Consider the following 12,500-nt stretch of genomic DNA (forward strand, 5'->3'; position numbering starts at 1 on the left):
CCCCCCCCCCCCCCCCCCCCAAAAAAAACTCGACTATCGCTCGCGAAGTGCCGCGAAAGGGCCGCCAAAAAGGTCGTCTGATTAACTCGGACAGCTAAAGATTAACAGGCCCACCGAGGCGCAAGGGGGGGGCGTGCGGTGATAACGGCGTACGGTGGTGGGAGCGAATGGTCCCGCCCGCCGCTCGACTGACCCTGACACAACGCGTTAACGGTCGCGGAACAGCGCAATCCAGTAGTGGCTGCGCTGTCGGTAGCTGATTAGCTGTTTACTGTTGGCAGCTGGGTGCTGGGTGGGTGGTAGAGGGAGTGGGAGCGGGACGGGACGGTTTTGATCTCTGTCGCTGCGCTGTCTATATCCGTTTTGGTGCTAAACCCGCGGCAGTTTGCTCACGTCGAGCAGCAGCGGACGGAGCCTGATAATAATTGTGGTGCTGGACAAAATGCTGGCCATGCTCTCTCATGGTGTTTGGGGTCATTACGCATCACAAAGGAACACAAAGAAGCAGATTAGTGACAAAGGATGACCTTTTGTTGGTGTTCTTTTCGTTGTCCTCGACGGTGAGGCTTAGGTGTTTAATTTTTTTTTTATCGTGACATTCTTTACATATTCTTGATGATGAATGCTCAAGAATATTGTGTAAAATGTTTAGATCAATCGGAGAGCAACGGACAAAGATATAGATTTTTGAAAAGTCGCGCTTCGTGCAACGTTTGCAACTTAATCCCAAAAACCAACGTTTTCCCCCTTGTCGGTGTCCATCCGGTAGCATAAAAACTACTGGGCCGATTGATTTGAAATTTTTAACACATAATCTTTACACTCTTTGCCAGGTAGGCCCGTCGAGATTTTATGAAAATTATCGATACTTTTGTTTCAACAAATCTTTAAAAATCGTGCTTTTAGACAAAATCGCAAAAAGCATCACTTTTTCAACTTCAAAAATCTGCCAACAATTGAAAAATAGGAATATCAACAAAAACTCTTCGTGGCTACCTAGATAAACTTATAATCTTTCTAACGAATATCAATTTGTGACCCGTCAAATGCCCCGTCATGTCGCTACGATGGGCACCGGAAAAAAAAACGAAAATCTTTTCGCAAACGCACCCCGCACCAGAAATGTGATGCCACGGATTATTTTTTCAATGAATGTTGCTAAAAAAAAATAGCGGATATTCTTCAAAAATTGTAGTTTAATGTACCATTTACTTAAAAGAATAAAGTTGAACGGTTAAGTCACAGAAAATTGACAAAAACGGGCCTTGTTTTGGCCCGAAAATACCAAAGGCCCCCATTAATATGACATCGAATTGAAAAAACTAAATTATGTGAAATGGTTTTCTTCACAAAAAAGAAACGCCAAAAATGAGCATTTACCCGAATTCATCCCACACGAAGGAACTCGCTCTAGACACAAAATGTGCGATAAGTTTCATTGTGAATTTTCAAGCTTTGTTCCGTTCGGAACTCATAATGTTGCTGAGCAGTTACTGCGCCAGTCATACACATTTGCTAGGTTGCTGTACCATTTTTCGTTTGTGCTCTCTTTTGATGCCATTCTGACTAACTAGTTTCTTACATTGAGTCCCTTTGATAATTATCATCATAATAAATAAAATCAATATAGAATAATTGCAGGATCACATATCGAGAATCGATTCCCATTATGATCAGCCACCCACTCCACCCACATGAGACGATACTGTACAACCGGTGGCTGTCGAAGAGCTTTACTGCTTGGTGAATGAACGGGGTGGTTTATTTTTCAATTCAAACAGTGAAGTTGAGTAATTGAGTGACACTGCAACTCAATTTGCAATTGCGCTACTAATTGCTCAGAACAGAACCGGATTAAACACAACAAAAAACAACGAACGCTTCCAATCGCTAGCAACTGAGAAAGCTACGGCAAGTGCATGCAACAGATATATCCCATTGTGTGCCACAAAAGGGCCATGTCGGCGTGTCGGCAGGAAAGAAAGAAAGCGCGCCGAAGTAGTGGCCGCTGTGAATGGCGGGCAAAACGTATTACCAAAACAGCCATCCGTTCTTCCGGTGCTTCTGCCATCGTAATCGTCGCGCATGGCAGGACCAAGCCGCGATTCATGCTTTCTTTCTCCATCGTCGCGGCCGCGGGCACTCACTCTTTCGCTACCTGTCAGGCTGGCTGGCAGGGTGGCCTGTGTGCCGGTGTGCTTTAGTGCGTGTCTTATTGGGACGGTCCTGTTTTGTGGAAAGCAGGAAACAAAACAAAACAAAATAAAAACAAAAACAACCATCTCGCTATCCGAGGCCCAGGTGACTGCAACTCGTTTGTATCGTTTGTTCGTTCTGTGGCGCAGTTTAGTGCAAGTAAAATCAAGCGAGAGAAAGGAAGGAAGAGAGTGCGAGAGAGCCAGGTGTGCAATTTCTAATGCGTAGTAAGTCCCGGTACCCCTACTCTTTCCCCCCCTTTTTTTTGTTTTTGCGGAGGAAATCGATTGATTGATTTTTTCCCCCCGTTTTCCAGAGGGGTGACTGCCGAGCCCAGGACTGGCAGCTGTTGTTAGGCCTGTTGCCGAATTGGAATAAGGGGAGAAAAAAAGAGAAAAACCAACCGAAAGCCTTGATCCGCGAAGGCCCTGCTTTTTCTTATTGTTGGTGCTAGTCTGTGTATCTGAAGAATGGCACTGGACCGGGAGGAACTGAGCCAGCAGCAACTGGCACCCCGTATGGTGCCCCTGCGGCCGCCACCACTCACCGAATCACCGAAGCCCCGGTTACTGTCCTCGCTCTACCACTTTCTCGTGATAGTCAGCTTCTTTCTGATCGGGTTCGCGGCCTTCCGCAACACGCTGACCTGGTGAGGACCGCCCACCGGTACGACCCACGGTACCGGACTTTCATTCTCTCTCTCTCTCTCTCTCTCTCTCTCTCTCTCTCTCTCTCTCTCTCTCTCTCTCTCTCTCTACCCGTCTCATCCATCCGTTAGGCACCTGCAGCGGTTCTGGGGTGCATCCGGGGACTTTTGGCAGTCGCAGTGGGACCGCTTCATCGACTTCACCGGTGACGATCCGGCCCGGCTCTGGGTACACACGACCACCCTGTACACGATGGGTGTGTACTGGTGTGTCGGTGGTATCTACACACTGTTCGACCTAACCGGCTGGCCGGCCACGATCCGCCGCTACAAAATGCAACCGGGCACGAACGAACCGATCGACCGGGGCCGGCTACTGCGTGTCATCGGGACGGTACTGCTCAACCAAACGGCCGTCGGTGTCCCGCTGGCGTACTGCATGTACCGGGCGATGTGTGTCCGAGGGTTGCGGGAACTCCGCGAACTACCCACCTTCCACTGGGTGCTGGCCGAGCTGTCGTTCTGTATTTTTGTCGAGGAGATTGGGTTCTACTACGCCCACCGGTTGCTGCACCACCGGTGCCTCTACCGGTACATCCACAAGCGGCACCACGAGTGGACGGCCCCGATCGCCATCACCGCCATCTACTGCCACCCGGTCGAGCACGTGTTCAGCAACCTGGTGCCACCGTTCGTCGGTATCTTTCTGCTCGGCAGCCATGTTGCCGTCGCCTGGCTCTGGTTTACGCTCGTTATCCTTTCGACGCTCAACGCTCACTCCGGGTACCATTTGCCGTTCTTTCCGAGTCCGGAAGCGCACGATTTTCATCATCTCAAGTAACGAGTGAACTGAAGCGGACGAACAGACGGACGATTGGAGGTTGTTAACTGCCCTGTTTCCTTCTCCTTCCTTCTTCAGGTTCAACCAGTGCTACGGGGTGCTCGGGGTGCTGGATCGGATACACGGTACGGATGCGCTGTTCCGCAGCACCAAGGCCTACGCCCGCCACAGCATGATGCTGAGCTTTATGCCGGCCCGCGAAGCGTTCCCGGAGTCGGCCAAGAAGGTGGCCCTTTGAATTCCCCCTTGTCTTGCCTTGCCTTTTTCTTGTGTGATCACACACACACCAAAACCACACGCCACTCAGCACACGGCACAGTGAACACGGTTAGCACCTTACCACAGCTGTCCCACCTCTCCTCCGAAGCGCCGGATGTTGGTGCACCCGTGGCACGACGTTTGGAGCACTAGAATTGTGACACTAGAAGGGTACGGAATAAAAGTAATAATAATAACGATCAATGTGTATCCTCACGACGACACCACAACAATGAAGTGCAATAGGGTATCGAACGCTTGAGAAGAAAAATGTCTGCACACTCACTATGAAAACTCAATGTGACTGAAGGAAAAAAAAAAAACCCACGAAAAACTGCCTGTTTTGGCAAAAATTAGGAGACAAATTTGACTTTAGCAACCATAGAGGGAATACGATAGGAAGGTTTAGGTTTTAGAAGGAAAAGGATCATTTTTAACGATTTTTTGTGACGTAATCATTCCACTTTTTTCTTTCAAACGAATGGCATATTAGACTACAACTTCTGAAGAGTATTTAGCTCGATTTTGGGGAAGATTTAATAAAAAAACGTCATCCATGGCATCACATTTATGAAAAGCGTCCGTCTGCGAAAAGGTACTTTTTGCGGTGCCCATCGTAGCTGCGTACTGGGTTAACAGAAAACAACAAAAAGATACTCGTTCGAAAGATTAAAAGTTTATCTAGGTAGCCCCGGCGAGTTTTTGACGAATTTTGAATTTTTCGATTTTTGCCAGATTTTTGAAGTTGATGAAAAGTGATCACTATGATGAAACCGGGGGTTCGTCGCTTAATTCTTAAGGGTCAAGTCTTTTGATTCGCACCAAACACAGTGCCCATCGTAGCAGCGTGATGGGTCATCCGAATAATACAAATCGATACTCGTTTGAAAGATTATAAGATTATCTAGGTAGCCCCGTCGAGTTTTTGTTAAATTTCCTAGTTTTCGATTTGTGGCAGATTTTTGAAGTGGGAAAAGTGATGCGTTTTACGATTTTGCCTGAAAACAAGATTTTGAAAGATTTGTTTAGAAAAAAGTATCGATAATTTTCAAGAAATCTCGACGGGACTATTAAGCAAAAAGTGTACAGATTATATGTTAAAAGTTTCAAATTGATCGGCCCAGTAGTTTCTACGGTACGACGGAAACGTTGATTTTCGGGAAACGCTCTTCAAGGTAGCGCGCTCTGCATGGAGCCTTGTGTGAAACGCAGATTTTAAAAACTCTGTAACTCCGTCAGTTTTGCTTCAATTGATCCAAAAAATGCGATTTCTAAGCCCTACATCAACCAAAAAGTGTAGAAAAATCAACCAAAATATCGAAAACCGACCAGAATCGACCAATTTTGCTCGGAGAAAATGCTCCACCACCGCGCACAGAATATCGGCCAAGGACACGCCACATTCGGTAACAATTACCACTTGCGGCTAACCTCACCAGACTTGACTCTATCAGATGAACATGCATTTGCATCGTTGGGGGGACAGGTAATGTGGCCGAGCTGCACTTTTTTTTACGAAAATTTGAAAAAGAAGATGTGTTTCGAAAAAATGGAACAGATTGTCTGTTGTTTTGGCAAGGCATTTAAACATTGGTCAACAGATGGTTAAAATGTGTAGCTAACGATTGCCATTTACTTTGGAGATTAATTTTACCTTCATATTCCAAGATTGAGCGTTTTTTTTCGCAAATCAAAAAGCATATCGGTTCGATATGCATACACCTGATGATTTAATTAAATTTACTTTGAATTTTCTTTCAGTAGCCTCCCAGCGTCCTCCACGGACCGAGTTTGCAAAATAAAATGCACCCCAGTAAGGATGGGCCTCCCTAGTTACGATAACGTTTCCGCGGATAAGCGAAAACCTCGTTCGGTTGAGTTGATTTCCAAGTGTTTTCTTTTTTATTTTATAATTCACTCCACTGCCTGCTCCTTCTCGCTAATGATGCGTGAGTTTTTTTGTTTTACCTTGTTAATCTGTATGTATCATTATTTTGTTTGCTCTTGTGCCCTTACCCTTGTACAATTGGCCGAAACAGCGAGCGAGCGAGCGAGCGATAAGCGAAATGAGTGGGCGTGCTGGGAGTTTCGTTCTCCTGGCTCCTTCCCGCCGCAGGTCCGCGCTCAAAAATGGATTATTATACAGGATCCTTTCACAACTAACACAGTTGCCATCCTCTCCATTCTCCATCAACGCGGTCTTTCAGTCCGCGCACAAGCACAAGCAACTGGTGGCGGATAGTGACCGATTTTGTCGCATAACTAACATGCACTTCATAGTAACATAAGTTAATATACACTGTTCGTTTCGATCAGCTTGCTTTCGTTTGTTTTTGTGCTCATTGCCGCTCTAGTTCATCTCCTTCCGGCTCAGCTCCAGCAATATCCATCAAAAGATTCATCTCCTCGACACTCCTCGCATTCGCGATCTCTCTCTCTCTCTCTCTCTCTCTCTCTCTCTCTCTCTCTCTCTCTCTCTCTCTCTCTCTCTCTCTCTCTCTCTCTCTCTCTCTCTCTCTCTCTCTTTCAATCGACAATAGCAGCACTCAGCAAGTAAAAACCAACGTGGAAATCATAAAAGGCAACGCGATGGCTTATCGCAATGTGCACACGGAGCTGCAGCTTGCTATTTGTCTTTCGCTTCGTCTTCTTGAGATTTCTTGAGTGATGATCGGAGTGATGTGCGAGGAGCTGGCACACAGCGGCGTATCAGTGTGGCGTTGTTAAGGGTGTGCTATAAATATCCGATAAAAATATCTGAGGGAATGGATAAAAAGATTGCTATACACGTTATCGTTCGCCGTGCGCCTAGAAGCGCGCGCGAGAGAGAGAGAGAGAGAGAGGGGGGGGGGGGGGGTAGAGAAGGAAAAAGAGCGCGTCAAACACGCCCCTTGCCTTGCCCCTGGCCCTCATCCTCACAATCTACAGCCTACGATCACAGCTAGCACGCTTCCGTTCTTACGCTTCCCACCTGCATCCGCCTTCTAATCGCATTTGTTTCAATTCTTCTGCTTCAATTTCCATCCCTAATTTTACCTTAAAACATCCATCTCAATCGAGTACCGAACAGGCACACTGCCACCCCCGCTTACACCCGTCCCTTGGAACAACGGAGGCATTCTTTAAAAAATAATAAATAAAGCACATAAAAAAATGGGAGCTACAGTACGACACGCTTTTGTTTGACGGGAGCGCGGAAGGGTCCGCAACGTTTGTTTGTTTTTTTCCCTTCTTTCTTATAAAACGTTCCACGGCCACGGCTCGCCGCTTGTGTCTCAGCCAGTATTACACAAGTACAAGTTTGTTCGAGTTTTGAGGAGTATCGGCGCGGGGAGTATTCTTTTAAGTGTAACAAAAAAAAAAGCACAAAGCTATGAAAAACAACCTCCATATCCCCATGGGCTCCTGCGGCCCCACTACTAGATTGTTTGTATCCACGACGAGCGGGCGGGCTGTGCTAACCGAAGCTCGCCTCCCGGCCGCATAGCGGGCGAATTCGGGGGCCTTAAAGCTTGTTGGTTACCGTGTTTGTTAGACTTATCGATAATTTTGGCAAGAATTGATTAAAAACGATTGATATCTGGGGTGTTGACATGTCTATGAATGTGTCTACTATGCATATAGATATGCTATACATGTTTGCATATTAAGGGAGAGAGAGAGAGAGAGAGAGAGAGAGAGGGAGAGATAGAGACGTTAACAGATAAATATACATATGCTTTAACATTGCTTTTTTTCAGTAATTTTGCTTGTAAACCCATCTTCTCCCTTCGCCTCGCTCTCTCTCTCTCTCTCTCTCTCTCTCTCTCTCTTTTCTCCACACCGCTCCCTTTTTTCCCCTGCTCTAGCTACGCCTATATCGCTTTGCTACATAAAATCTATGAATGCCGTAACGGATTGCACATGGTAACGACTTTCAACAACAGAAAAACAAAACCATTACAGCACTTTACATTTTGATAGTTTTTCCTTTGCTTAAAGCGAAATGATTACGCGATTGGCACGTGGTTTTACAGCGCTACAGAGCGCGGCTTGTCTTGCACTTACTTAGAACTCTCGATCACGATCTGTCAAGGGAACAGCGGCCGATGCACCGGCTACGCGCAAGGATAGACGCGCACAAGCACACACATAAACACATACACAGTCTCCTTCACACGCTCATACATACATACATACAGATACACACATACGCCAATAAACAACACAGCTTAGTTGTAGAGTAACGGTTGGCAAGAGGAAGTTCGACTAATACGATGCATACGAGGTGCAGATGATGGGGGGTGGGAGTCGAGAGTATGCTATAATGCTATTACACTGCGAGCGATCCACCGCAAGTAATTCACCTTCAACACCTTCAACCCCCAGTGCTGGGCCATTGTGTAACTGCTAACCTAAAGCTCTAAAAGGATTGCGAACGTCCCCGAAAGCGAAAATGGCCGCACATCGAAAATCTTAGTGATTTGTATTTAAGTGTAATGGTAATGTGTGTACAGGGTGAGTGCAAAAACAGAAACAAACGGCAACAAAGTTCAAACTGCTGCCATTTCTAAACCACTCGTCTGTCCGACAGCTGGTTGGATTTTTTCCACTGATAGCTCATTCTGTTGTCTAAAAAAGCATTTTAGTGGGAAATTGTCAGCAAAAACAGTTATTCCTGATGGAATTCAATTGTTTCAATTTCCTTTTTTCTATTTGGTAGCAAAACCACAAGCGGGTATCGTTGTGAGCCTTCCAGCAGTTAAATGTAAATGAATCAATTGGTTCTCGGACCACAAGTCGTTTCTTTGATACTGGTAGCGTTGCCAGACACCCTGAAAGTTCATCGCAAAAAACGGCAACATCGTTAAAAAAAATAGTTCAAATAGTTATGGAGCAAATTTCAAAAAAAATTCCCCGACGCGCATCACTCAAAATGATGTAGACGAATGAATTTTAGCTGGAATCACCCAACCAATACTTCAAAATGAGCTTTAAGTAAAGGTCTTTCCAATTCTGGCATGGCCTCAGACCTTATCAAAATAAAATAAGAATCAATAAAGCCAAACAGTTACTTTGCTTGGCTGTAAGTAATGAAATTCCGAACTAGGTTTTCTTCAATTAGAAACCATTCGTTATCCTGTAGTTTGTAAACGAAAAAAGCGATGAGGTTTAGGTGCCAGGGAAGTCAGCTGATAATTTACACCCTTCCGGCTGGCCACCAGGACACAAAAGTAGGGTTTATAATGGATTGAGATGCGATAACACGCAATTTTTCGCATTCGTCGCACATTTTTGTTCGGTGGATCCGAGATAAATCAAAAAATAAATGTGCCAAAGCTATTAAAAGGTTCATTGCAGTCCACGAAATGCAAACAATTCGTGCGAAAGCCCTGGAGATCCCAACAGGACTCTGTATCTTCCTTCAAAACAACCAAGACATGAGATTGGCGAAAAAAGAATGTTCCACACTTCATTTCCATGTCTCATTGGCTGTCAATAGCTACGGACATAAAAAGCGCACGACTTCTCCGTTTACGGCATTTTAAAGGGCAAGGTTAGACCAAAAAAATGACAACGTTTCGAACAGCTAATGCAAACGCTTCTCCAGGAATGAGCCAAAAAGGCCACAAAGCACCCTGTGGGCAACGAGCTATGGTTTCTTCAACGAGGTCTCTAAACCATAATTCATTCAAAAGTAACAAATTCGAAAAAAAAAAACCTAAATGATTCTGAAAATTTATAAAACATTTCCCAATATTTTTTAGTTTCACTCAAAAAAAATTCCAAACAACAATGAAAAAGATATGGCATTTTAAATGTGTTCTGCAGCTCTTTGCTTTTGCCTCACCCTGAAGTTATGACAGAGAGGAATGAAGAAAAAAAGAAAGAGTGTGAGAGAGAACAAGGAGGCGAGAAAAGATGCAATTGGTGGGGTGGGTGGGATGCAGTGCATCGTTAAATCGTTAAACCGTTTGAAATTCTGACATTCAGCCTATGGTTTCCGGTTGCTTGCGCGTTCCGCTTCCGGGGAGTGTATGTAGAATATAAATAGTTTGTCTGTTTGTTTTTCTTTTTTTTCTTAAAGAGAAGGCACATACTTAGTTCCTTGCATGCAGTACTCTTCCAGCACTACTGATTTCCTGTCCCATCTGTGTTTGTGCGTCTCCTGTGTGTGTGTGTGTGTGTGTGTGTGCGCGTGCGTCTGGTTACTAGTACCGAGCACCGAGGAGGCAAGAGGGCGAAATGGGGCGAACCTGACTGATATGGGTAAGGGGCGCGCGGCTCCATCCTGGCACGACACGCGCTTAAAGGGGATCTATATCTAGTTCCGGTGGTCCCAGTAGGTCCGGTTTTTTACTCACCAGCAGGTACACTTCCATATGGTCCTACCCTTCACGTACACCTTACCCCGCGCGGCTCAAAGTCGTACCGTTCGCTCAGGACCGGCACACACTCACTACCGACCTGTATCCGGCCCGCCACCCCCGTCGAGTCCATCCGGCTAGCAACGTTCACGGCATCGCCCCAAATGTCGTAGTACAGCTTGCTCGTACCGATCACACCGGCCGTCACATCACCAAAGTTGTAGCCGACGCGCATAATCAGATTAAACTCGAGCAGATCCCGGTTAAACGACTCGACCACCTGTTGCATCGCGAGCGCAAAGTCCACCAGCGCGTACAGATGCTCGTACGACTCACCGCGACAGCTCGGATCGAGCCCGGACGCCGCCATAAACGTGCTGCCGATCGTTTTGATCTTCTCCACGCACCGGAACTCGGGCCGCGCGAGCAGCTCGTCAAAGTCGGCAATCAGTTCGTTCAGCACGCGCAGATACTCCTTCCCGCCCAGGTACGACTCGTCGTACATTTCGTTGAAGTTGATAATGCTCGCAAAGATGATACCGATGCCGTGGTGGTTCTCCGAGTATTTGGCGGTGTTTTTCAGCTGCTCCGCCACGTGCTTCGGGATAATGTTGTGCAGCAGCATGTCCGCCTGGTTCTTCATGTTCTGGACGCGCACCTTGTCCTGGCTCGCCACCGCGCTCCCGTGGAAGCTCAACCGGTAACCGATTTCAAACTCCCGATTCAGAAACCACACCAGCACGAGTAGCAGAAACAGATCGACGTAAATCTCGACCCGGTAGTTGTTGAACCACTCGAACTGGGCCTGATGGAGCGGTCTGTTCCGTCCGGTCGTCCCATTCGCTGGGAGACCGGTCCGCAAACTGGCACTCTCCGCTTCCAGCGCCGACAGTTGCACCATATGCCCGGCGGCAATACCAATAAAAGCGACAGCCGTCCCAAGTGCCATACAGTTGCGCATGCCCCAGTTCAGCTGCGTAAAGTTACAGCAATGCACGATACAGATGTACATCAGGAAACCGTAGTGGAACTCAAACACACGAAACTTGCTCACGTCCATCATCGCAAAGTTCGACAGGATCGAGATGACGGGTAGGGACATCAGGATACCACCGCACAGATGCCACGGGTACCAGTGGGAAGCGAGCTGGAGCAGACAATCGTAACAGCTGCGGCTAGCCCGGGCACGATGGCGCCCGCTCGATGGTTTGCGTGCCCGCCGGCACACCTGCTTGGTGCAGATGAACAACGCGAACAGCTGCACGGTGCTGAACAGCACAAAGATGCACACCCACACCTTGTACGACTCAAGGTACACCGACGGCGATAGGAGAAAGAGCGAGGTAGACGTCGCCAGGTAGATGGCGAACGAGACGAGCAGATCGATGTACGTGTTGTACTTCGGTGTGGCAAGTGTTGGCGGTCCGGTACCGTCCAGTTCACCAAGACCACCGGCGAAACCACCGACGCCCGCCGCCTCCGTATCGGTGCCAAAGCGGTGCGCCTTCGAGCGGAACTCTTTCTCCATCAGGCGTGACTTGAAGCGGAGCGAGACGGGTAGCAGGGGCGGCTTTACCAGGTAGCTCCGTTGCGAGCGTGCATTATCGCGCACGCACCGGATCAGCTGCAGGTCGGACTGTTTACGGAGCTGCTGCAGACAGGCGGCCAGTGGATCCGGGTGTGGTTCCCGTGGGCCAACGAAACACTTCCCGGTGGTACCAGCGTGTTCCGTCGTGGCTGCAGTGGTACCGCGCAGGCTACCGTTTGGCGGTGCACCCGGGGCAGGTCGGTTGCCCGTTTGCTCTAGCTCCACTCCGGTCACCATCGCACCGGACAGGCTGGACTGGGAGCTGGTAAAGTAACCGGATACACGGTGTAACGACAGGGCCGCACTCTGGTTCATCAGCATGATCTGGTGCTGGATGCTCGAACGGCGGCTGTTCGAACGGATGCCCGAATCCTTCCGGGAGGTGGCCGATGGTGAGAGGCTAGCACCGTCGGGGCCGAGTAGTAACCGGGCGCTCGAACAGGCGGCCACCGAAGCGTGGCGCTGAGGCTGCGGTCCCCCTGGTTGTCCCCCGTCCCCCGTCTCACCGTACGATCCGGTGGCGGCACTGATGGTGGAGCTCCGTGGACGACCGTGGTTCCCACCACCGGCCATCAGTCCCGTTCCCCGTTCCGTGGCACCGCGTGCCACCTCGTGAATGATCGA

General features: G+C 48.1%; 2 protein-coding genes across 3 annotated transcripts in view; one reads left to right on the top strand and one right to left on the bottom strand.

Moving 5' to 3' along the window:
• The first annotated feature begins 1,724 nt into the window (after positions 1-1,724).
• LOC126569931 (fatty acid hydroxylase domain-containing protein 2) lies at positions 1,725-4,104 on the top strand. 2 transcript variants are annotated; one of them, XM_050227347.1, is made up of 4 exons: positions 1,725-2,423; positions 2,513-2,845; positions 2,975-3,679; positions 3,762-4,104. In XM_050227347.1, exons 2-4 carry the CDS (start codon positions 2,667-2,669, stop codon positions 3,919-3,921), a joined length of 1,044 nt encoding a protein of 347 aa, XP_050083304.1. In that variant the 5' UTR covers positions 1,725-2,423; positions 2,513-2,666; the 3' UTR covers positions 3,922-4,104. The 2 variants fall into 2 exon arrangements, with proteins under 2 accessions (XP_050083304.1, XP_050083313.1); XM_050227356.1 differs by having other exon boundaries at positions 1,725-2,402.
• Positions 4,105-5,815: 1,711 nt separating this feature from the next.
• The window catches only part of LOC126569920 (adenylate cyclase type 9), a 16,516-nt gene continuing 9,831 nt past the window's right edge, over positions 5,816-12,500 (bottom strand). The window contains 3 exon segments of the mRNA XM_050227336.1: positions 5,816-10,311; positions 10,314-10,335; positions 10,338-12,500. The exon segment at positions 10,338-12,500 is cut by the window's right edge and continues 1,160 nt beyond it. Coding sequence (XP_050083293.1) covers positions 10,229-10,311; positions 10,314-10,335; positions 10,338-12,500 — 2,268 coding nt within the window. The 3' untranslated portion in view covers positions 5,816-10,228.

The sequence above is a fragment of the Anopheles aquasalis genome, chromosome X, assembly GCF_943734665.1.
Source record: "Anopheles aquasalis chromosome X, idAnoAquaMG_Q_19, whole genome shotgun sequence".
NCBI classification, from domain to species: Eukaryota; Metazoa; Arthropoda; class Insecta; order Diptera; family Culicidae; genus Anopheles; species Anopheles aquasalis.

What these genes read in the sequence shown, in the direction of transcription:
- LOC126569931 (XM_050227347.1), top strand. Translation starts at nt 2,667, where the DNA reads ATGGCACTGGACCGGGAGGAACTGAGCCAGCAGCAACTGGCACCCCGT. An exon ending in TTCCGCAACACGCTGACCTG is followed by an intron (nt 2,846 to 2,974) that starts GTGAGGACCGCC and finishes TCCATCCGTTAG; the next exon opens with GCACCTGCAGCGGTTCTGGG. An exon ending in CACGATTTTCATCATCTCAA is followed by an intron (nt 3,680 to 3,761) that starts GTAACGAGTGAA and finishes TTCCTTCTTCAG; the next exon opens with GTTCAACCAGTGCTACGGGG.